This window comes from Phyllobates terribilis, unplaced genomic scaffold, assembly GCF_046119375.1.
Source record: "Phyllobates terribilis strain yellow unplaced genomic scaffold, ASM4611937v1 Scaffold_10__3_contigs__length_209671492, whole genome shotgun sequence".
Classification (NCBI taxonomy): domain Eukaryota; kingdom Metazoa; phylum Chordata; class Amphibia; order Anura; family Dendrobatidae; genus Phyllobates; species Phyllobates terribilis.
Genome location: NW_027362770.1, coordinates 194,661,632 through 194,687,392, shown reverse-complemented (window position 1 = coordinate 194,687,392; position 25,761 = coordinate 194,661,632). Strand labels below are relative to the sequence as shown.

Sequence of the window (25,761 nt, the reverse complement as noted above, 5' to 3'; positions counted from 1 at the left end):
GCATTATACTAACTAGATGGAGGACTATGGGGAGTGCATTATACTAGATGGAGGACTATGGGGAGTGCATTATACTAGATGGAGGACTATGGGGAGTGCATTATACTAGATGGAGGACTATGGGGAGTGCATTATACAACATGGAGGACACCTGCAGGGAGCATGACCCGGCCTCTGTGCTGGTAATGGGAGATTAGCTGCAAGGAGTTCTCAGATCGGGCGATCTGCTCCTGTTCAGTGATCGGCAGCCGCTTCACTTCCCCCACACCTGTCTGATTCCCCGGAGCACTATCCGCTTTATGACACAAGCTCCGGGTCACCTATAGTGTCGATCATCAAAAACCCGACAACAAATCACAATAGAGATAGATACACGGAGAGGAAGCCGTCACCGGGCTGTGCAGCAAAGAGTTAATGTGATAACTACTGCATGCAGAAATGCAGCAGAGCAGTGTAAGGGTTAACAGCCTCTCAGCAGATCCAGGTCGTCCTCACATCGTACAATCAGCTTCCTGCACGACACAGATCGGGGTACAGATCCCGGTGATGGTGACCGGTGCCGGGAATAGAAGGAACGAGCTCCCGCAGCAGTTTTATCTCCGCAGATACACAGTGAGGTGCAGCCCGGGAGGACTATGGGGAGATCTCGGCTCCTTCCTGCCTCCTCCTCCGCCAGTGACGGCTGTAGACATGTAGGGGAGATGTCAGGGAGGAGGAGGACTCGGAGGAAGCGCGCTCTGCTGCCCGGACCTGGCCGGTAATGGGCTCTTATCCCGGGCAGGGAAGCACAAGGGAGAGCGGAGCTTCACTCGGCTCAGACATGAGGGGGCGGGGTGTGTCAAGTGTCAGCCAATAGAAGCTCAGGAGGAGGCAGCCAATCAGTGCGCAGTGTGACTGTACATATAAGAGGCGCCTCCAGCTCCCTCCTCAGTGTTTTCCTTCCAGGAGATTCTTGTGTCAGTTCCTCATCACACGATGGCAGAAACCGCGCCAGCCGCCGCTCCTCCTCCTCCCGCCGGACCGGCCACCAAAGCCAAGAAGCAGCCGAAGAAATCCTCCGCAGGGGCCGCCAAGAAGAGCAAGAAACCCTCCGGTCCCAGCGTGTCCGAGCTGATCGTCAAAGCCGTGTCCGCCTCTAAGGAGCGCAGCGGGGTGTCTCTGGCCGCCTTGAAGAAGGCTCTGGCTGCCGGCGGGTACGATGTGGAGAAGAATAACAGCCGCCTGAAGCTGGCCGTCAGGTCTCTGGTCACCAAGGGATCCCTGCTCCAGGTGAAGGGCAGCGGCGCCTCCGGATCCTTCAAGCTGAACAAGAAGCAGGAGACGAAGGACAAGCCGGCCAAGAAGAAGCCGGCGGCTGCAACCAAACCCAAGAGACCTACAGCCAAGAAAGCGGCCAAATCCCCAAAGAAGGCTCCGACCGCGGCCAAGAAAAACCCGAAAAAGGCCAAGAAGCCAGCAGCCGCGGCTAAGAAAGCAGCAAAGAGCCCCAAGAAGCCAAAGGCCGCTCCGAAGCCCAAGAAGGTGACGAAGAGCCCGGCTGAGAAGGCGGCCAAACCCAAGGCTGCCAAGAGTCCGGCTAAGAAGGCGACTAAAGCCAAGAAGCTCGCGGCCAAGAAATAAGCGGAGCCGCTCTGTCCTACCACAAAGGCTCTTATCAGAGCCACCACCTTGTCCCCGCAGAGCTGTATGATCAGTGCCACCACCTTGTCCCCGCAGTGCTGTATGATCAGTACCACCACCTTATCACCGCAGAACTGTATGATCAGTACCATCACCTTGTGCCTGCAGAGCTGTATAATTGCCACCCCCTTGTCGCTGCAGAGATGTATGATCAGTGCCACCACCTTGTCCCCGCAGAGCTGTAAGATCAGATCAACCACCTTGTCCCCGCAGAGCTGTATGATCAGATCCACCACCTTGTCCCCGCAGAGCTGTATGATCAGTGGCACCACTTTGTCCCTGCAGAGGTGTATGATCAGTGCCACCAACCTGTCCCTGCAGAGATGTATGATCAGTGCCACCACCTGGTCCCCGCAGAGCTGTATGATCAGTGCCACCAACTTGTCCCTGTAGAGCTGTATGATCAGTGCCACCACCTTGTCCCCGCAGAGCTGTATGGTCATATCCACCACCTTGTCCCCGCAGAGCTGTATGATCAGTGGCACTACTTTGTCCCCGCAGAGCTGTATGATCAGTGCCACCACCTTGTCCCTGCAGAGCTGTATGATCAGATCCACCACCTTGTCCCTGCAGAGCTGTATGATCAGATCCACCACCTTGTCCCCGCAGAGCTGTATGATCAGTGCCACCACCTTGTCCCTGCAGAGCTGTATGATCAGTGCCACCACCTTGTCCTTGCAGAGCTGTATGATCAGTGCCACCACATGTATAACTGCCTCGTGTGGCTCCGTGTCCTGTACCTCTCATCAGGGGACATGTGGCTGCACTCAGCGGCTCATAGTGCGCGGTATATCGGGGATACAGGGGAGCTGTATATAGAGACAGATGTTCTCGCTCTCCACAAATAGACTCCCGTCCTCTCCCGGAGCGCTGGGTCCTAGAGCCGCTTTCTCCATTATTCAGCTGTTAACCCTTTCAGGGCGCACCCTTTGCTCTCCAGATCGGTTGATGCTTCTGATCGATGTTAATCTCCCAGATTGATGTATTTCCAGGTCTGGATCTCATTGTCATTAATGGTAACAGATACGGGTTCTCCTGTGGGCGGAGCCGGGGTTCTTCTTAGTGCTGATTGGCTGATCGCTGAATTTGAATCTCCCGCTCTTTGGCTGATGGCTTCTCCGCTCTTTGTATCGTCTGTACATCGCGCGGTGTCCGGTCGGGCGGCTCTCGGACGATCCGCTCGTGTTCATTGATCGGCGGCCGCTCTTCTCCCCCCCAGGGGTCTGATCCCCGGATTAGTGGCGCAGTATCCGCTCCTATAATACCGGCTGCGGGGAGGAGCGGGATGTGATCGGCTTCATCCACCTTCACATGTGGATTATAGAGGACGAGGACTCCGGGGAGGCGGCGGATGATGGGGGTAGTAGTGAGGAGCAGCCGGCCACCAATAGGGGACGCTGTAGGTGATCGGTGGCGGCGCCTCCTCACTGTCTGCAGGCGGATTCCTGGGGATAAGATTCCGGCCAGTGAAGTTCTCCGCTTATAACGACGTCTCGCTGCTTCATCCTGTGCAAACTACAACCTGACACAGAGCAGAATATTCAGCATTTTCTTCTGCTCCCAGTCCAGATCCTGTCCCCCTTCATGGAGTCACTGGTGCAGATCGGGAGCGATGGATGTAACAAGTCCCCGGGCAGCTCCATCCCCGAGAAGAGAGAAAGTGTCTCATATACAAAATCATCCAGAAAATCCACAGCGGAATAGAATTATTAGTAAGATTATTAATACAATTATTATCACGTTTTCTATTGGGTGAGAAACTCATGTGACCAATGGAACTGTACTAAGCTCCGCCCCCTGCAGCTCATTGGTGATTCCCCGAGTCTCTTCTCTATTGGCAGCTTCAGATCCGTCCAATGACAGGAGAGGAGGGCGGGGCAGCAGAGTATATAAGGCGCAGAACACGGTCCCGTCTCCACACTCTTCTGTCTCCGTTGTTATCTGCATTGATCGTCACCATGTCTGGACGCGGCAAACAAGGAGGAAAGGTCCGCGCTAAAGCCAAGACCCGCTCATCCCGGGCAGGACTGCAGTTCCCGGTCGGCCGTGTGCACAGACTTCTCCGCAAGGGCAACTACGCCGAGAGGGTGGGCGCCGGCGCTCCGGTCTATCTGGCCGCTGTGCTGGAGTATCTGACCGCTGAGATCCTGGAATTGGCCGGTAATGCCGCCCGGGACAACAAGAAGACCCGCATCATCCCCCGGCACCTGCAGCTGGCCGTGCGCAATGACGAGGAGCTGAACAGGCTGCTGGGTGGGGTGACCATCGCCCAGGGGGGCGTCCTGCCCAACATTCAGGCCGTGCTGCTGCCCAAGAAGACCGAGAGCAGCAAGTCGCCAAGCAAAGCGAGCAAGAGCAAGTGAGCGCTGCAGCCGATCCTGTATCATCCACACAACCAAAGGCTCTTCTAAGAGCCACCCACACCGTCACCACAAGAGCCGGCGCCGCTGATCTCGGGGATGTCCTCACATGGGGCTGATGTTACCCCACAGTGTATAGGGGCACACATGTCCACGGGGGATTGTATGAGGAGATAAACAGGAAAACCTGCACCGACACATTGTAACGCCACAAACCACGGGATACTAGTGCGAGGAGATGAATGGGTTAATGCTTGGTCACATAAATCCTCACATCCGTGTGGGGGGAGAGGAGTCGGCGAATGTTCACGGGAAATGTCCCTCATTAGTGTCTGATACTCCGGCTCCTAATTCTCCCTGTGGAGACTGATGTAATGGATTCTGGAGTATCGGGAGGATGTACAGTGTGAGCCCCCCACATAGCCTCCATATATACAGTATGAGCCCCCCACACAACCTCCATATATACAGTATGAGCCCCCCACATAGCCTCCATATATACAGTATGATCCCCCCATATAGCCTCCATATATACAGTGAGCCCCCCACATAACCTCCATATATACAGTGTGAGCCCCCCACATAGCCTCCATATATACAGTATGAGCCCCCCATATAGCCTCCATATATACAGTATGAGCCCCCCACATAGCCTCCATATATACAGTATGAGCCCCCCACATGTCACCACGTCTGCTGTCTCACAATACGGCCCGGCTCTCCACCAATGTATTCGCAGCTGTTTGGATGGATGCAGATATCGGTGGCAGGGGGTGGGGTACGTCATGGAGGGGCCCATGTGCCAATATTTCAGCCCTTCGGCTGCCTCTGCCGTCCGGACTGGAATATGGCCGTGTGAGGGATTATTTTCTGCGGGACAAGTTGTAAACATCACTGGTTTTACCATATCGTGTACTGGAGAACGGGGAAAATATTTCAAGTGTGGTGAAATTGCAAAAAAAAGTGCAAAAACACAGTTTTTTTTTTTTTTTTTACCATGTTCATTGATTGCTGACACTGAGCTGCCATTATTATTCTCCAGGTCATTACGAGTTCGTAGGCACCAAACATGTCTAGGTTATATTTTTATCTAAGTGGTGAAAAAAGATCCAAAGTTTGCTTAAAAAAAGTCTCTATTTTTCAGGATCTGGGGTCGGGTGAGGGCTTTTTTTTTTGCGTGTCGAGCTGACGTTTTTCTTGATACTACTAGATGGTGGCCCGATTCTAACGCATCAGGTATTCTAGAATATGTATGCGGCCGACCGGGCGCAATCAGCAGAGCAGCGTCCACGACCAATCAGCACAGCAGTGTTTAAATGTGGCGCCAAGATCGGTGATTGGTCGCGGCCGCTATTTAAATGTGGCGCCCAAATTGGTAATTGGTCGAGGGCAGCGGCCGCGACCAATCAGCACAGCGGTGTTTAACTTTTGCGCCAAGATCACTGATTGGTCGGGTGCGGAGACCGCGACCAATCAGCGAATCGTATTGGTGAGGATCGGGGAGCGCCGCTGCCTGTGCAGCTACTTCCGCTGCGAGAACCCGGGACATGAGCGACTGCTCGCAGCAGAAGTATCCCGACCCACAGCGCCGCTCCTCGGTCCTCCCTTGACACCCTAGCTGCATGGAGGTCAGCGGCGCCGGTGGTCGGGAGATGAGCGCCTCGCGCCGGTCATCTCCCGGCTGCATCGCCACTGAGCTCCGTCCCGCAGATGAGCCGCTAACGGCCGCCATCTTTTTTCAGAAATGCCGCATCGCTGATTGGCCGCTGCCGGACCAATGAGCGACGCGGGATTTCCTGGACAGACAGACGGGATAAGACGATTATATATATATAGATTTTGGTGTAGATGTTTTGATCGCCCGTTAATGTATTTTATTGCAAGGTTTCAGTGACCAGAAACGTAATTCTGGCGTTTAGAATTTTTTCTTGTTACACCTTTTACCGATCAGATTAATTTTTTTTTATATTGATAGATCGGGCGATTCTGAAGGCGGCGATACCAAATATGTGTATGTGTGATTCTTGTTTTATTTTGAATGGGGCGAAAGGGGGGTGATTTAAACTTTTATATATTTTTTATTTTTTTAATATTTTTGAAAACATTTTTTTACACTTTCTGCTTGTTTTGATCATCTCCATGGGAGTTAATGAAGCGATGAGCAGATCTCCTCTCTGTAGCAGAAATGCTCACTTACTATGAGCGCCAATCACTGGTCAGCGCTCATAGCAATTTGGCCATGATAACCACAGGGGTCTCCTGCAGACCCCGGGTTGTCATACCAACCCATCGGTGACCCGCGATCATGTGATGGGGTGACCGATGGACAGGGTAATTGATGTGCATCAGGTTTACGCAAGTTAAATGCCGCTGTCAATCTCTAACTAGTTAGCAGTCGTGGGTGGATCGCGATTCCACCCGCGGCTGTTGCGGGCACATTTCAGCTGTATAGATCAGCTGACATGTGCCCGGTTTAGTGCAGACTCCGTGCTGGAGCCAACACTGAACCAAGGTTTTTGAAAAAGTATTTTGTATAACAAGTTATGGGTCTCTACTAGTGATGAGCGAACATGCTCGCCACTACTCAGTACTCGCCCGAGCATCAGTGTGCTCGACAAGCTCGGCGAGTATTTTGAGGACTAATCCAGCTGCATATATTCAGTAGTGATAGCAGGAGTTAGGCAGGGAGGCAGGGTATGTGGCAGAGTGCATTGTACACAGCAATAGAAAGTCCATTGCACGTTCTGTCTGCTGCTGCTGTTATAGATATTTGTAGACATAGCCCCATGTATCAGGGGCCAGGGCAATTTTTTTTTATCTTAATCCTGATTATTTGCTTAAAAAGCAATCCAGAGAACACCATTTTTCAACTTCATTTGCTTGTTGGCACTGCAGAATACAGCGAGGTCCTTTCCATATTACAGCGATAAAAATCCAGAAATTTGTATTGAACGTGGAAAATATTGGCCTCCATTTGCAGTTTGTTGCAGTGTGTCGGTCAAGCTATTCACATGTGCTCCCTGTGAAGAATAGTAACCTAAAAGCCAGCTATTTCAAAACGTGGTTGTCCGTCAGACGTATTACATACAACTGCAGTTCATATCCAGTCTTTTGTAGTGAACGTGGAAAATATTGTCCTCCATCTAAAATGGGCAAGGCACGTAGCAAGGGACGAGGAAGGGAGATGTGATTGTGATGGTGCATGCAGAGGCGGTGGGCTAGCTGAAATTGTGCCGCAAAAAATACCCACATCTTCTCGCTCAAACTTCCTGTCCCAATTACTAGGGGATTGCAGAACACCACTACTGACCACAGAGCAGTGTGAAAAGGTTATTGGTTGGATAGCGGATAATGCTTCCAGTCACTTTGCCACCACCACCACCACCCTGTCTTCCACACGGTAAAATCTCAGTAGCCGTGAGTCTGGACCACATATTCCTCACCCTGATCCTCCTTCCTCCCACCATGCTGAGTGCCCAGAGACAACTGATCCCACACTTGGACGCTCTGAAGAACTCTTCACTTTTCCATTTAGATTGTATAGATGCCAAAATACTTGAGCAGCCGCGGTCACACGAAGGCGACGGTGGGAAAGTGTCACAAGAAGTGGACGATGATGAAACAATTGCCAGAAAGTCAGGAGGAGGACCAGGGTGTGGAAGTGGAAGACGAGGTGGTGGATGATATAGTAACTGACCCAACCTGGCAGGAGGACAGCAGCACACAGGGGGAGGGAGGCAGAACACCCCAACAGGCAGGAAGAAGCAGTGTGGTGGCCGCAGACAGGAGGCGGGCAACCGTTCCCCATAACACCAACACGAAGAAAGTTGCCAGTACAACCGGTAGGTCTTCCCAAGTCTGGTTGTTTTTTAAAGACACTGCAGATAACCCCAAAAAGGCCATTTGCACCACCTGCCAGGCCAGCATCAGCAGGGGTGGCAAAATGACCAGCCTGACCACCACCATCATGCTGATCAGGCACATGGCAGCAAAGCACCCGAATAAGATGCTTTAGTCCAGGTCTGGGAGGAGATCCCACAGGAGACCATCCACAACCTCATCAGGAGCATGCCCAGGCTTTGTAGGGAGGTCATACAGGCACGTGGAGGCCACACACAATACTCAGCCTCATCAGGAGCATGGGGTATGTAGAGGGGCATCCAGAGGGTTGTGTGGCTGGTGTGGGGGCATGGGGTATGTAGAGGGGCATCCAGGGGGCTTTGTGGCTGGTGTGAGGGGCATGGGGTATGTAGAGGGGCATCCAGGGGGCTGTGTGGGTGGTGTTAGGGGGCATGGGGTATGTAGAGCGGTATCCAGGGAGCTGGTGTGAGGAGTCATGGGATAAGAGAAGAAATTCGAACTGCACCTGACGAAACAGAGGAATGGAAGCCTGTGACCCACAGAAGCAGGAGGATCGAGAGGCAGTCAGCACCCATACTGCTCAGGAACCAGTACCAGGCTCTCACGCAGGAGCACCATGAAGAAATACAGCAAAATAAGACTTTGCCAGCAATGAATAACCTTGTAAGCCCTCAGAATCCTCCTGGATGGAGAAAGAAGAATATTGTGAAGAAAAAACGGAGAGTGGTGGTCATGGGGGATTCCCTGTTAAGAGGAACAGAGGCCGCTATCTGCAGACCAGACATAACCTCAAGAGAAATGTGCTGTCTTCCAGGAGCAAAAATTAAAGATGTGTCTGACAGGATATCAAGACTCTTCAGACCTACAGATCACTACCCATTCCTGCTAATACATGTGGGGACAAATGACACCGCAAGAAAGGACCTGGAAACCATCTGCAGTGACTTTGAAGACTTAGGCAAGAAAGTGAAAGAATTGGGAGCGCAGGTGGTCTTCTCATCCATCCTCCCAGTGGATGGCCATGGAACAATGAGGTGGAATAAGATTCTACAGGTGAACAACTGGCTACGTCGATGGTGCCGTCAACAAGGATTTGGATTTCTGGATCACGGAATGAATTACCTATACGATGGACTACTTGTTAGAGATGGGGTGCACCTTACCAAGACTGGAAAACATGTATTTGGAAGTCGCCTTGCTACACTCATCAGAAGAGCTTTATACTAGAACAATGTGGGAAGGGAAGCAAAAGGCCAGAAAAAGCCATACAGCTGACAAATACTATTGAGATCTCTGCTACTGGAAGTGGAAAGGAAGAACAAAGACAAAACAATTTAAATAATAAAAATATGGGAGGAAGAGAAACCAATCACAAACTAAAATGTTTTTATACAAATGCACAAAGCATGGGCAACAAACAAGGAGAATTGGAACTACTAATGCAGGAAAAGGAATATGATGTCATTGGAATCACTGAAACTTGGTGGGACGATACACATGATTGGAATAAAAGGCTAAAAGGATACAACTTATTTGCAAGAAACAGACTTGATAAACGAGGAGGAGGTGTCGCATTGTATGTTAGAAAAGCGTATATCTGCACAGAGATTGAAGCTTCAGAGACTGGGAGTTCTGTGGAAACTGTTTGGGTAAGAATACAAGGAGAGAACAACGGAAAGGACAACATTGTAGGCATTTACTACAGGCCACCTGGGCAAGCTGAAGATATGGATGAACTCTTTATGTATCAAATGACCAAGTTCTCCAAAAAATATGACGTAGTGGTCATGGGAGATTTCAACTATCCAGACATTTGTTGGGAATCTCTCTCAAGTAAAACTAACAGGTCAAGCAAATTCTTATCCTCTCTTGCTGACAACTTTATCTTCCAAAAGGTAGGGGAGAAAACAAAGGGATCTGCTACTTTGGATCTAATCCTTATAAACAGGGAGGAAATGGTTGAGGAGATAAAGGTGGCTGGGACACTAGGAGGCAGCGATCATGCTATTATAGAATTTTGGATAACTAGAGGAGGAAGACATGTGAAGACTCAAACTTCAAGGTTAGATTTTAGAAAGGCAGATTTTAAGAGACTCAGAAAGAGAGTAGGAGGGATCCAATGGCTGGATGTCCTTAAGGACAAAAATGTCCAGGAAGGATGGGAAATTTTTAAAAATGAGATTCTCAAAGCACAATCGTTAACAATCCCGAAAAGTAGGAAGAATGGGAAGCATTTAAGGAAACCAGGATGGATGAACACAGAACTTAAACACATGCTAAAAAGAAAGAAAGAAATGTTTATTAAATGGAAAGAGGGAGGCATATCTAAAGAAGATTATAATGCAGTCTGCTGATCCTGCAGGGCACGTATCAGGTTAGCTAAAGCTGACAATGAATTAAGGCTTGCAAGAGATGTCAAAAGCAATAAAAAAGGATTTTGGGGGTATGTCAAAAGTAAAAGAAAAGTCAAAGATGCTATAGGATTTTTACAGGATGAAAATGGAGAAATGGTAAGAGAGGATGTTGAGAAGGCCGAACTTTTTAATTCCTATTTTGCATCTGTTTTCTCTCAGAAAGAAAATGTAACATCAACTGATCTTCACTGTCCTTTTAAAGGAATAGAGGAATCCAAGTTATCTGTAAACAGAAAGATTGTGAGGGAATATTTAGCTAACATAAATGAGTTCAAGTCTCCAGGTCCAGATGAATTACACCCCAGAGTACTGAAGGAGATCGTAGAAGAAATTTTAGAACCACTCTCCATAATCTTTGAAAATTCTTGGAGAACAGGAGAAGTCCCAGAAGACTGGAGAAGAGCAAATGTTGTTCCTATCTTCAAAAAGGGGAAGAAGGTGGACCCAGGGAACTATAGGCCGGTGAGTCTGACTTCTATACCAGGAAAGATCTTTGAACAAATTATTAAACAACATGTATGTAAGTACATGGATAAGAATGAAGTGATTAACCAGAGTCAGCATGGGTTTGTAACTAACAAGTCATGTCAGACTAACTTAATTTCCTTCTATGACAGAATCACTGACTGGGTGGATCAGGGAAATGCTGTAGATATAGTATATCTTGACTTCAGCAAAGCATTTGACAAAGTATCTCACACCATCCTTATTGAAAAAATGACCAAGTATGCAATGGACCAGGCAACTGTTAGGTGGATTCATAACTGGCTTAGTGATCGGACTCAAAGGGTGGTTGTAAATGGCTTCACATCCAGCTGGATGAATGTCTCAAGTGGGGTACCACAGGGCTCTGTCCTGGGACCTGTATTGTTCAACATCTTTATCAATGATTTAGATGAAGGAATTGAGGGTAAACTGATTAAATTTGCTGATGACACAAAGCTAGGAGGGATAGCTAATACTAGAGAAGAGAGAGAGAGGATTCAAAAAGACCTAAATAAACTGGAGCAGTGGGCAGCAACCAACAGAATGGTTTTTAACAGGGAAAAATGCAAAGTACTACATCTGGGCAATAAAAATGAAAAAAGCATATACAGAATGGGAGGAATAGAGCTAAGCAACAGTACATGTGAAAAAGACTTAGGTATACTAATAGATCATAGACTGAACATGAGTCAACAGTGTGATGCAGCAGCAAAAAAGGCAAATACAATTCTGGGATGTATTAACAGAAGCATACAGTCTAGATCACGTGAAGTCATTATCGGTCTTTACTCCTCTTTGGTCAGACCTCATCTGGAATACTGTGTACAGTTTTGGGCACCACATTTTAAAAAAGACATCGACAAACTGGAACAAGTTCAGAGAAGAGCGACCAGAATGGTGACTGGTCTGCAAACCATGTCCTATGAGGAACGGTTGCAGGATTTGGGAATGTTTAGCTTGCAAAAAAGAAGACTGAGAGGAGACTTAATAGCTGTCTACAAATATGTCAAGGGCTGTCACATTGTAGAAGGATCATCATTATTCTCATTTGCACAAGGAAAGACTAGAAGCAATGGGATGAAACTAAATGGGAGGAGACACAGATTAGATATTAGAAAAAACTTTTTGACAGTTAGGGTGATTAATGAGTGGAACAGGCTGCCACGAGAGGTGGTGAGTTCCCCTTCAATGGACGTCTTCAAACAGAGGCTGGACAGACATCTGTCTGAGATGATCTAGTGAATCCTGCTTTGAGCAGGGGGTTGGACCAGATGACCCAGGAGGTCCCTTCCAACTCTACCATTCTATGATTCTATGATTCTATGTAGAGGGGCATCCAGGGAGGGGATGTGTGGGTGGTGTGAGGGGACATGGGATATGTAGAGGGGCATCCAGGGGGCTGTGTGGCTGATGTGAGGAGGCATGGGATATGTAGAGTGGCATGTAGAGGGCTGGTGTGAGGGGGCATGGGGTATGTAGAGGGGCATCCAGGAGACTGCGTGGCTGGTGTGAGGGGGCATGGGGTATGTAAAAGGGTATCCAGGGGGCTGGTGTGAGGTGGCATGGGATATGTAGAGTGGCATCCAGAGGGCTGGTGTGAGGGGACATGGGATATGTAGAGGGGCATCCAGGGGGCTGTGTGGCTGGTGTGAGGAGGCATGGGACATGTAGAGTGGCATGTAGAGGGCTGGTGTAAGGGGGCATGGGGTATGTAGAGGGGCATCCAGGAGACTGCGTGGCTGGTGTGAGGGGGCATGGGGTATGTAAAAGGGTATCCAGGGGGCTGGTGTGAGGTGGCATGGGATATGTAGAGTGGCATCCAGAGGGCTGGTGTGAGGGGACATGGGATATGTAGAGGGGCATCCAGGGGGCTGTGTGGCTGGTGGGAGGAGGCATGGGATATGTAGAGTGGCATGTAGAGGGCTGGTGTAAGGGGGCATGGGGTATGTAGAGGGGCATCCAGGAGACTGCGTGGCTGGTGTGAGGGGGCATGGGGTATGTAGAGGGGCATCCAGGAGACTGTGTGGCTGGTGTGAGGGGTATGGGTTATGTAGAGGGGCATCCAGGAGACTGCATGGCTGGTGTGAGGGGGCATGGGGTATGTAAAAGGGTATCCAGGGGGCTGGTGTGCGGTGGCATGGGATATGTAGAGTGGCATCCAGAGGGCTGGTGTGAGGGGACATGGGATATGTAGAGGGGCATCCAGGGGGCTGTGTGGCTGGTGTGAGGAGGCATGGGATATGTAGAGTGGCATGTAGAGGGCTGGTGTAAGGGGGCATGGGGTATGTAGAGGGGCATCCAGGAGACTGCGTGGCTGGTGTGAGGGGGCATGGGGTATGTAAAAGGGTATCCAGGGGGCTGGTGTGAGGTGGCATGGGATATGTAGAGTGGCATCCAGAGGGCTGGTGTGAGGGGACATGGGATATGTAGAGGGGCATCCAGGGGGCTGTGTGGCTGGTGTGAGGAGGCATGGGATATGTAGAGTGGCATGTAGAGGGCTGGTGTGAGGGGGCATGGGGTATGTAGAGGGGCATCCAGGAGACTGTGTCGCTGGTGTGAGGGGTATGGGTTATGTAGAGGGGCATCCAGGAGACTGCGTGGCTGGTGTGAGGGGGCATGGGGTATGTAAAGGGTATCCAGGGGGCTGGTGTGAGGTGGCATGGGATATGTAGAGTGGCATCCAGAGGGCTGGTGTGAGGGGACATGGGATATGTAGAGGGGCATCCAGGGGGCTGTGTGGCTGGTGTGAGGAGGCATGGGATATGTAGAGTGGCATGTAGAGGGCTGGTGTGAGGGGGCATGGGGTATGTAGAGGGGCATCCAGGAGACTGTGTGGCTGTTGTGAGGGGTATGGGTTATGTAGAGGGGCATCCAGGGGGCTGCGTGGCTGGTTTGAGGGGGCATGGGGTATGTGGAGGGGCATCCAGGAGGCTGCGTGGCTGGTGTGAGGGGCTTGGGGTATGTAGAGGGGCATCCAGGGGGCTGGTGTGAGGGGGCATGGGGTATGAGGACGGTGGCTGACACAACCTCCTTAAAGACGATAGAACGTCATTTTAAAATCTGTCATGTGAGAAATGCTAAACCATTCATGTTACGTGGTATTGATGTCATCCATAGTGGCATTAGGGGTGGAAATGTAAAAAAACTTCTGGCTCAAAGGGAAAACAAAATGGATAGTGGAAATGGGAACAATGACGCCAAATGGCCTTAATGAGGCCCTGAGCTTTACCCCATTTCTTTAATAGATATAATCTTTGTGGTATTTTTATACAATTGTATGTGTTGATTTTAATTTGTTTTCTTTGTCATTTGTAACTTTCTCCCTCCATAGTCTATATGCACCATCTATATGGATCATCTACATATGGTTAATCAATATGAGGATACTACGAGCAACAATTAAATTGGACCAAGAAAATAGATTTTCGTACTGACAGAATCGTGTTGCAAATATAGGAAAATGATACTGCTTACTCTAACACATTTTTGCATTATTAAGTACTTGCGTTACTATACTTGTCTAAATGCGTTGCTGTGTTCTCTTTGGCGAGCGTGTGGGTGCTGTGCCTCCCCTTGCCTCTGCGTCATGCACGGCATCTGCATGGTGTCTGCGCATGTTGGGGGGCCATGGCAACGTGTCCTGGTTCCCTGTCATGCGTGGTTCACCTTGATGGCCATGCGTGACGCATCCGGCTCGGGCGGTTCAGCGTGCATGCGCTGATGGTCCAGGAGATGATTGGTCCGTTCCGGTCACGTGACCGCAGGCCCTAAAGTATATTTAAACAGACATGGAAGGTCCTATTAAACAATCCCCCCCGAGGAAGCCATAGGATATACCACGCGAAACACGCATTGGGGTCATTGTTTATTCTGGGTGCTGATCTAATATGGGTAAGAGTGCAATATAATTGTTTAGCATCTTTTCATAGGGCACTATAGGCCATATGGCACGTGGTACATATCCATAGTGATGAAATATGCCATAATTTTGTACCAGTGCATAAATGCCTTGAATACGAGCACTTCTTGCACTTTGTCCCAATAGATATTTAACATCTATTATTATGTTGTATATGTGTCACCCAGTTTGGTTGTCTGTGTGTCGTCCTTTTTAATCATGTCTGTCTTTTCTGTATATTGTTTACAATAAAGTTTTTTGATTCTTTGCCATATACTCTGTATTTGGTTCGCTTTTGCTATATAACAGCAGAAACAAGTCCGGGGGCGCCTCCCGCCAGAGAAAATATAGAAATAGTCCTTGGATGAGTTCAATGGATCCAGCAGATGAGGGACACAACACAATCCAACGTGGCAGCTTCTATCAATCCACACACGCCACGAGGATCTGGCCGCAGCCTGAGACCCTCCAGCGTCGGGAGGCCCCACGCAACTGACTGGGCCAAACATGAGTCTATTGTTCTGTCTACTGGGATCAGCCCCTGGATGAGGGAAGGGTTCACACCCTCTACATGCAACAAGAGATGGTGACCTAGGCCTGATTACATTACAGTCCATGAACACAGGCCGGGGGAGGGACACGCTGTTAGGCTGTGTGCCCACCATGCGTTTAAGCACCGGCAAAAACGCTGCAGAAATGCTTAAACGCATGGTAGAAGGCCTGCCATGTTCCCCAATGATAATCCGTGCTGTGCACATGCTGCAAAAATTTCCGCTGCGGATTATCATTCTGGAAAAATACTCAGCATGTCCATTAATTTTGCGGACATGCAGCGTAATTGCCGCCATTGACTTGCATTGAAACGCATATTATCCGTGTCAGCACATTTGCACACACGGATAATATGCGTTTCTATGTGCGGATGGTACCCGGATGTGGAGGACAGGAGACTCTTCTCCAGACCCGGGTACCATAGTACCTGTAAAAAAAAGAATAAAATAAAAAATAAATATTATACTTACCTTCTGATGGCCCGCGGTGTCCTTGTCTTCACTTGCCGTCAGCGCACTGTGGACTGAAGGACCTGCGCTGACGTCATAGTCATGTGACGGCAGGTCCTTCAGTGTACCGCAAGCTGCCGGCAAGCCAGGACGGAGCGCAGCAAGACAGCGGGGGCCATCAGAAGGTAAGTATAGATTTATTTTTTACCATTACATAGTTACATAGATACATAGTTTATAAGGCCGAAAAAAGACAGGCGTCCATCCAGTTCAGCCTATTTCTTGTGCACTGCAGCTATTCCGCTATTCCTATACCATGTGGTATAGACCAATTTACATCATTGAGGAAAAATTCACTTCCCGACACCAATCTGGCAGTCAGATTAAATCCCTGGATTAATTAACTAAGCATAAAATGCAATTTTATTGTTCTCAAGAAAGGCGTCCAGGCCTCTCTTGAACTCATTAAGTGAGTTGGACATCACCACTCCCTCTCTCAGAGAGTTCCAGAGTCTCACGGCTCTGACCGTAAAGAATCCCCTTCTATGCTGGTGCAGGAACCTCCTTTCCTCCAGACGCATAGTGTGCCCCCTCGTCTTTGTCACCATCCTTGGTATAAACAGGTCATGGGAGAGATCTCTGTACTGCCCCCTGATGTATTTATACATGTTTATGAGGTCTCCCCTAAGCCTTCTCTTTTCCAACGTAAATAGGCCTAATTTTGACAACCTCTCTGGGTATTCTAGTCCCTCCATTCCCTTTATTACCTTAGTCGCCCTCCTTTGTACCCTCTCTAGCTCCAATATGTCTTTCCTGAGCACCGGAGCCCAGAACTGTGCACAATATTCTAAGTGCGGCCTTACCAGCGCTTTATACAGAGGAAGAACAATGTTCTCATCATATGCCCCTATTCCTCTTCTGATGCATGCCATGACTCTATTTGCCTTCGCAGCTGCTGCCTGACACTGGGCACTCCAATTTAATTTGCTGTTAACAAAGACGCCCAGGTCCTTCTCCATGTCAGATTTCCCCAACGGTTTCCCATTTAATATGTATGGGTGACTGCTGTTTTTCTTTCCCATGTGCATGACCTTACATTTATCGGCATTGAACTCCATTTGCCATTTTTTGGCCCAACTCCCCAATTTATCTAAATCCTCCTGTAGCTGTGCCCTATCCTCATCTGTATTAACTACTTTACAAAGTTTAGTATCATCTGCAAATATTGCTATTTTACTATGCAACCCTTCCACTAGATCATTAATAAATATATTAAATAATATAGGGCCCAAGACAGACTCTTGAGGCCCCCCGCTAGTAACCCTGACACCCCCTGAGCTTACTCCATTGATAACCACCCTCTGCTTTCTATCACTCAGCCAGCTATTTACCCACTCGCACACATTATCCCCCAGACCCAGCATTCTCATTTTATATACCAACCTTTTGTGTGGCACGGTATCAAACGCTTTGGAGAAGTCACATCCGCATGTCCCTGGCAGGAAAAAAGCATGTACAATCCACATGTACAATCCACATGTACAATCCACATGTACAATCCACATGTACGATCTGCATGCATTTTTTCTGCCAGGGAGATGCAGAAACTGAGCATTTCTGCATGGTGGGCACATAGCCTTACACCCCTTACACTAAAGCAGGCTACATTACATAGAGTACATGAACACAGGCTGGGGAGGGACACACTGTTACAGTCATATTGGATAAAACATAAGTTGCTGAGGTTAGGACCACCAGGGACCCCAATGTTACTTAGGAAAGACTATTTCCATTTTTAATAAAATAATTTTCACGTATGCCTAGCACAGGTCTGTCCGTCCATTCATGAATTCTGTATGGGACTAATAATAATAGACCATCACAGCACTCGGCTGTCACTTATGTACATAAATGCATACAAAATATTAACTACTCGAGCTAAATTGCTGCATTGTCACCTTAAAGAACTCTGCACCTGATTAATGTCTTGATGAGAGGGCGGAGGTGAAGGACGCAGCTCCTGATTCAGTAAGAGACATATTCATCAGAAGCGTCTGATGGCTGGACAGCGCCTCCATGCTATGCCACTGACTGGAGTAGGATTTGTAGCGACCAACGCTGCTCATGATGAAGTTGCCAAACAGCAGTCATCACAACCCGGCCCACTTACCGATAAAAATGGCATTAGAAAGGAAAAAGTTGCAACGTTTTTACATAGTCTTCAGTTGCATTCAAATTATACGATTGAGCATTTTATAACAGAATTCTGGAGTAAAAACTGATGAATAGGGTCCTATGGGTTTTGTTCAAGCTGAGTTGATGCAGGTCTGTGCTATGACGTCAATTTAAGTTAAGAAACCCTTTTATCTACAGGTGCATCTCACTAAATTAGAATATCATCAAAAAGTTAATTTGTCAGTTCTTCAATACAAAAAGTGAAACTCATATATAGAGTCATTGCAAACAGAGGGATCTATTATATAGAGTCATTACACGCAGAGGGATCTATTATATAGAGTCATTACACACAGAGGGATCTATTATATAGAGTCATTACAGACAGAGGGATCTATTATATAGAGTCATTACACACAGAGGGATCTATTATATAGAGTCATTACACACAGAGGGATCTATTATATAGAGTCATTGCAAACAGAGGGATCTATTATATAGAGTCATTACACGCAGAGGGATCTATTATATAGAGTCATTACACACAGAGGGATCTATTATATAGAGTCATTACAGACAGAGGGATCTATTATATAGAGTCATTACACACAGAGGGGTCTATTATATAGAGTCATTACACACAGAGGGATCTATTATATAGAGTCATTACACACAGAGGGATCTATTATATAGAGTCATTACACACAGAGGGATCTATTATATAGAGTCATTACACACAGAGGGATCTATTATATAGAGTCATTACAGACAGAGGGATCTATTATATAGAGTCATTACAGACAGAGGGATCTATTATATAGAGTCATTACAGACAGAGGGATCTATTATATAGAGTCATTGCAAACAGAGGGATCTATTATATAGAGTCATTACACGCAGAGGGATCTATTATATAGAGTCATTACACACAGAGGGATCTATTATATAGAGTCATTACAGACAGAGGGATCTATTATATAGAGTCATTACACACAGAGGGATCTATTATATAGAGTCATTACAGACAGAGGGATCTATTATATAGAGTCATTGCAAACAGAGGGATCTATTATATAGAGTCATTACACGCAGAGGGATCTATTATATAGAGTCATTACACACAGAGGGATCTATTATATAGAGTCATTACAGACAGAGGGATCTATTATATAGAGTCATTACACACAGAGGGATCTATTATATAGAGTCATTACACACAGAGGGATCTATTATATAGAGTCATTGCAAACAGAGGGATCTATTATATAGAGTCATTACACGCAGAGGGATCTATTATATAGAGTCATTACACACAGAGGGATCTATTATATAGAGTCATTACAGACAGAGGGATCTATTATATAGAGTCATTACACACAGAGGGGTCTATTATATAGAGTCATTACACACAGAGGGATCTATTATATAGAGTCATTACACACAGAGGGATCTATTATATAGAGTCATTACACACAGAGGGATCTATTATATAGAGTCATTACACACAGAGGGATCTATTATATAGAGTCATTACACGCAGAGGAATCTATTATATAGAGTCATTACACACAGAGGGATCTATTATATAGAGTCATTACAGACAGAGGGATCTATTATATAGAGTCATTACAGACAGAGGGATCTATTATATAGAGTCATTACACACAGAGGGATCTATTATATAGAGTCATTACACACAGAGGGATCTATTATATAGAGTCATTACAGACAGAGGGATCTATTATATAGAGTCATTACACACAGAGGGATCTATTATATAGAGTCATTACACGCAGAGGGATCTATTATATAGAGTCATTACACGCAGAGGGATCTATTATATAGAGTCATTACACGCAGAGGGATCTATTATATAGAGTCATTACACCCAGAGGGATCTATTATATAGAGTCATTACACACAGAGGGATCTATTATAGTCATTACACACAGAGGGACCTATTATATAGAGTCATTACACACAGAGGGATCTATTATATAGAGTCATTACACGCAGAGGGATCTATTATATAGAGTCATTACACGCAGAGGGATCTATTATATAGAGTCATTACACACAGAGGGATCTATTATATAGAGTCATTACACACAGAGGGATCTATTATATAGAGTCATTACACACAGAGGGATCTATTATATAGAGTCATTACACGCAGAGGGATCTATTATATAGAGTCATTACACGCAGAGGGATCTATTCTGTAGAGTCATTACACACAGAGGGATCTATTATATAGAGTCATTACACACAGAGCGATCTATTATATAGTGTCATTACACACAGAGGCATCTATTATATAGAGTCATTACACACAGAGCGATCTATTACATAGAGTCATTACACACAGAGGGATCTATTATATAGAGTCATTACACGCAGAGGGATCTATTATATAGAGTCATTACACGCAGAGGGATCTATTATATAGAGTCATTACACACAGAGGGATCTATTATATAGAGTCATTACACACAGAGGGATCTATTATATAGAGTCATTACACACAGAGCGATCTATTATATAGAGTCATTATACGCAGAGGCATCTATTATATAGAGTCATTACACACAGAGGGATCTATTATATAGAGTCATTACACACAGAGGGATCTATTATATAGAGTCATTACACACAGAGGGATCTATTATATAGAGTCATTACACACAGAGGGATCTATTATATAGAGCCATTACACACAGAGGGATCTATTATATAGAGTCATTACACACAGAGGGATCTATTATATAGAGTCATTACACACAGAGGGATCTATTATATAGAGTCATTACACACAGAGGGATCTATTATATAGAGTCATTACACGCAGAGGGATCTATTATATAGAGTCATTACACACAGAGCGATCTATTATATAGAGTCATTACACACAGAGCGATCTATTATATAGAGTCATTACACACAGAGCGATCTATTATATAGAGTCATTACACGCAGAGGCATCTATTATATAGAGTCATTACGCGCAGAGGGATCTATTATATAGAGTCATTACACACAGAGGGATCTATTATATAGAGTCATTACACACAGAGGGATCTATTATATAGAGTCATTGCACACAGAGGGATCTATTATATAGAGTCATTACACGCAGAGGGATCTATTATATAGAGTCATTACACACAGAGGGATCTATTATATAGAGTCATTACACACAGAGGGATCTATTATATAGAGTCAGTACACGCAGAGGGATCTATTATATAGAGTCATTACACGCAGAGGGATCTATTATATAGAGTCATTACACGCAGAGGGATCTATTATATAGAGTCATTACACGCAGAGGGATCTATTATATAGAGTCATTACACACAGAGGGATCTATTATATAGAGTCATTACACACAGAGGGATCTATTATATAGAGTCATTACACACAGAGCGATCTATTATATAGAGTCATTACACGCAGAGGCATCTATTATATAGAGTCATTACACACAGAGGGATCTATTATATAGAGTCATTACACACAGAGCGATCTATTATATAGAGTCATTACACACAGAGCGATCTATTATATAGAGTCATTACACACAGAGCGATCTATTATATAGAGTCATTACACGCAGAGGCATCTATTATATAGAGTCATTACGCGCAGAGGGATCTATTATATAGAGTCATTACACACAGAGGGATCTATTATATAGAGTCATTACACACAGAGGGATCTATTATATAGAGTCATTGCACACAGAGGGATCTATTATATAGAGTCATTACACGCAGAGGGATCTATTATATAGAGTCATTACACACAGAGGGATCTATTATATAGAGTCATTACACACAGAGGGATCTATTATATAGAGTCAGTACACGCAGAGGGATCTATTATATAGAGTCATTACACGCAGAGGGATCTATTATATAGAGTCATTACACGCAGAGGGATCTATTATATAGAGTCATTACACGCAGAGGGATCTATTATATAGAGTCATTACACACAGAGGGATCTATTATATAGAGTTATTACACACAGAGGGATCTATTATATAGAGTCATTACACACAGAGCGATCTATTATATAGAGTCATTACACGCAGAGGCATCTATTATATAGAGTCATTACACACAGAGGGATCTATTATATAGAGTCATTACACACAGAGGGATCTATTATATTGAGTCATTACACACAGAGGGATCTATTATATAGAGTCATTACACACAGAGGGATCTATTATATAGAGTCATTACACACAGAGGGATCTATTATATAGAGTCATTTCACACAGAGGGATCTATTATATAGAGTCATTACACACAGAGGGATCTATTATATAGAGTCATTACACACAGAGGGATCTATTATATAGAGTCATTACACACAGAGCGATCTATTATATAGAGTCATTACACGCAGAGGCATCTATTATATAGAGTCATTACACACAGAGGGATCTATTATATAGAGTCATTACACGCAGAGGGATCTATTATATAGAGTCATTACACACAGAGGGATCTATTATATAGAGTCATTACACACAGAGGGATCTATTATATAGAGTCATTACACACAGAGGGATCTATTATATAGAGTCATTACACACAGAGGGGTCTATTATATAGAGTCATTACGTGCAGAGGGATCTATTATATAGAGTCATTACACACAGAGGGATCTATTATATAGAGTCATTACACACAGAGGGATCTATTATATAGAGTCATTGCACACAGAGGGATCTATTATATAGAGTCATTACACGCAGAGGGATCTATTATATAGAGTCATTACACACAGAGGGATCTATTATATAGAGTCATTACACACAGAGGGATCTATTATATAGAGTCATTACACGCAGAGGGATCTATTATATAGAGTCATTACACGCAGAGGGATCTATTATATAGAGTCATTACACGCAGAGGGATCTATTATATAGAGTCATTACACGCAGAGGGATCTATTATATAGAGTCATTACACACAGAGGGATCTATTATATAGAGTCATTGCAAACAGAGTGTAGCGTCGGCGTCCCTGCCTCCTGCTAGGCAGGGACGCTGTTCCCCTCACCTCTCCACTCCGTGCCCGGCGTCCTCCTCCCGCTCTGCTGGCAATGGCCAATGGCCGGAGGACCTCACCATATATAAGGCACCTCCTCCAAAATGGAGGTGCCCGAGCAATGTTGTTGCAAAGCCTTCACTCTGCTTCAGCCCTCAGGTCCCGTTTCCAGTCACCTGCCAGATTCCTGCCTGTTACCTGCCAGTCACCTGGCAGATTCCTGCTTGATACCTGCCAGATATCCGTTTACCTGCTTGCAAGCCTGCGGTCCGACGGTCTGCCTTCCGACACCTGTCAGTCTGTCTATGGACCAGCTTGCCCGCTCACCTGGGAGCGCTCATCTGCTACCTGCCTGCTAGCCTACCTGGAGGCTCTGCCGTCACTTGCCGTGACCACCTGCCTGTCCAGAGACTCTTGTCTGCTCACCAGGGAGCGCTCATCTGCTACCTGCCTGCTAGCCTACCTGGAGGCTCTGCCGTCACTAGCCGTGACCACCTGCCTGTCCAGAGACTGTCCCTGTCACTTGCCGTGAGTACCCGTCCTTCTACCCAGAGACTGTCCCTGTCACTTGCCGTGACTACCTGCCCTTCTACCCAGAGACTGTCCCTGTCACTTGCCGTGACTACCTGCCCTTCTACCCAGAGACTGTCCCTGTCACTTGCCGTGATTACCTGCCCGTCTCCCCTGGGAGCCACCCGCTTCCTTACAAGGACCGCCCACTTGTATAGTTGCTCAGAGGTTCCACCTCCCAGACCCGTTACAGTTTGCTCGGGCCATGGAATCCGGTGGCACCCAAGCTCCCTCGCTCTCGGACCTATGTCATGAACTGTCCCTCCCGTCAGAGGTCCCAACAGGAGTCCATCCTGAGTCACCTGCGGAGTGTCAACTCTCGCCTGGACACTCTGTCTGCTCCACCTGCAACCACCGCTAGTGTCATGACTCGCAACCCGGCAGCGCCGCTGCCCACCAATACCATGGCTTCCTGTCCCGGACCCCGGTTTTCTGCACCTCCTCGTTTCGGAGGTGACTCCGCTCAAGCTCGGGGCTTCATAAACCAGTGCACCCTGCACTTTGAACCCTTTGTCCGCAGCGGAGACCCGGTCCATGTCAGAGTATATTGAGGAGAATCTGGCCCGGGGATTTATCCGGAAATCTACCTCCCCGGCGGGAGCAGGCTTCTTCTTCGTCAAAAAGAAGGACGGCTCACTCCGTCCATGTATAGATTATAGAGGCCTTAACCAGATTACAGTGAAGAATAAATACCCCCTCCCGCTCATTCCTGAATTATTTGACCGCCTGAGGGGGGCTAGAATCTTCACCAAACTGGATCTCCGTGGGGCGTATAACCTGGTCCGTATCCGTCAGGGGGATGAGTGGAAGACGGCATTCAACACCCGGGACGGCCACTATGAATACCTGGTAATGCCCTTCGGTCTCTGTAACGCTCCTGCCGTCTTTCAAGAGTTGGTCAATGACATCTTCCGTGACCTTCTCTACTCCTGCGTGGTGGTGTACCTGGACGACATCTTGGTCTTCTCTCCGGATCTCCAGACTCACCGGAGGGACGTTCGTCAGGTCCTGCTCAGGCTCAGGCAGAACCACCTCTACGCTAAATATGAGAAGTGCACCTTTGAGCAGACCTCTCTTCCATTTCTGGGCTACATAATCTCTCAGACCGGCCTACAAATGGATCCTGAGAAACTGTCTGCCATCCAGAAGTGGCCCCGACCAGCCAAGCCAAGACCCGCTCATCCCGGGCAGGACTGCAGTTCCCGGTCGGTCGTGTGCACAGGCTTCTCCGCAAGGGCAACTACGCCGAGAGGGTGGGCGCCGGCGCTCCGGTCTATCTGGCCGCTGTGCTGGAGTATCTGGCCGCTGTGCTGGAGTATCTGACCGCTGAGATCCTGGAATTGGCCGGCAATGCCGCCCGGGACAACAAGAAGACCCGCATCATCCCCCGGCACCTGCAGCTGGCGGTGCGCAATGACGAGGAGCTGAACAGGTTGCTGGGTGGGGTGACCATCGCCCAGGGGGGCGTCCTGCCCAACATCCAGGCCGTGCTACTGCCCAAGAAGACCGAGAGCAGCAAGTCGCCAAGCAAAGCGAGCAAGAGCAAGTGAGCGCTGCAGCCGATCCTGTATCATCCACACAACCAAAGGCTCTTCTAAGAGCCACCCACACCGTCACCACAAGAGCCGGCGCCGCTGATCTCGGGGGTGTCCTCACATGGGGCTGATGTTACCCCACAGTGTATAGGGGCACACATGTCCACGGGGGATTGTATGAGGACAGACACTGGATCACCTGCACTTACACATTGTAACGCCACAAACTGCACGGGATACTAGTGCGAGGAGATGAATGGGTTAATGCTTGGTCACATCAATCCTCAGATCCGTGTGGGGGGAGAGGAGTCTGCGGATGTTCCCAGGAAATGTCCCTCATTAGTGTCTGATACTCTGGCCCCTGATTCTCTGCTGTGGAGGGCAGGACTCTGTGCTGTTCTCTATGAGCCCCCCACATAGCCTCCATATATACGGTATGAGCCCCCCACATAGCCTCCATACTTTTATATTTTTATACATATTTTTGAAAAAAATTTTTTACACTTTCTGCTTTCTTCAATATTCTCCATAGGACACTAGAAGCTGCAGTTATCTGATCGTTTGTTACACACAGATCTGATCTCTGTGTAGCAGAAATGTTCACTTGCTGTGAGTGCCGACAACTGGGCAATCTGGAAATAACAACCACAGGGGTCTCCTGCAGACCCCGGATTGTCATGTCAACCCATTAGTGACCCGTGATCATGTGATGGGG

The 25,761-nt window shown here is 47.2% G+C and overlaps 3 protein-coding genes across 3 annotated transcripts; all 3 read left to right on the top strand.

The window, feature by feature from the left end:
• Nucleotides 1–935: 935 nt before the first annotated feature.
• Nucleotides 936–1,637, top strand: LOC141164835 (histone H1.01-like). The gene has a single exon (XM_073650457.1). It carries the CDS (start codon nt 976–978, stop codon nt 1,618–1,620), a length of 645 nt encoding a protein of 214 aa, XP_073506558.1. The 5' UTR covers nt 936–975; the 3' UTR covers nt 1,621–1,637.
• Nucleotides 1,638–3,602: 1,965 nt separating this feature from the next.
• Nucleotides 3,603–4,078, top strand: LOC141164839 (histone H2A.J-like). Its single transcript, XM_073650461.1, has one exon. The coding sequence runs from the start codon at nt 3,639–3,641 to the stop codon at nt 4,041–4,043; it is 405 nt and encodes a 134-aa protein (XP_073506562.1). The 5' UTR covers nt 3,603–3,638; the 3' UTR covers nt 4,044–4,078.
• A 10,610-nt stretch (nt 4,079–14,688) lies between these two features.
• On the top strand, nt 14,689–25,061 carry LOC141164095 (histone H2A type 1-like). Its single transcript, XM_073649248.1, has 2 exons — nt 14,689–14,692; nt 24,658–25,061. Exons 1-2 carry the CDS (start codon nt 14,689–14,691, stop codon nt 25,059–25,061), a joined length of 408 nt encoding a protein of 135 aa, XP_073505349.1.
• Nucleotides 25,062–25,761: the final 700 nt, after the last annotated feature.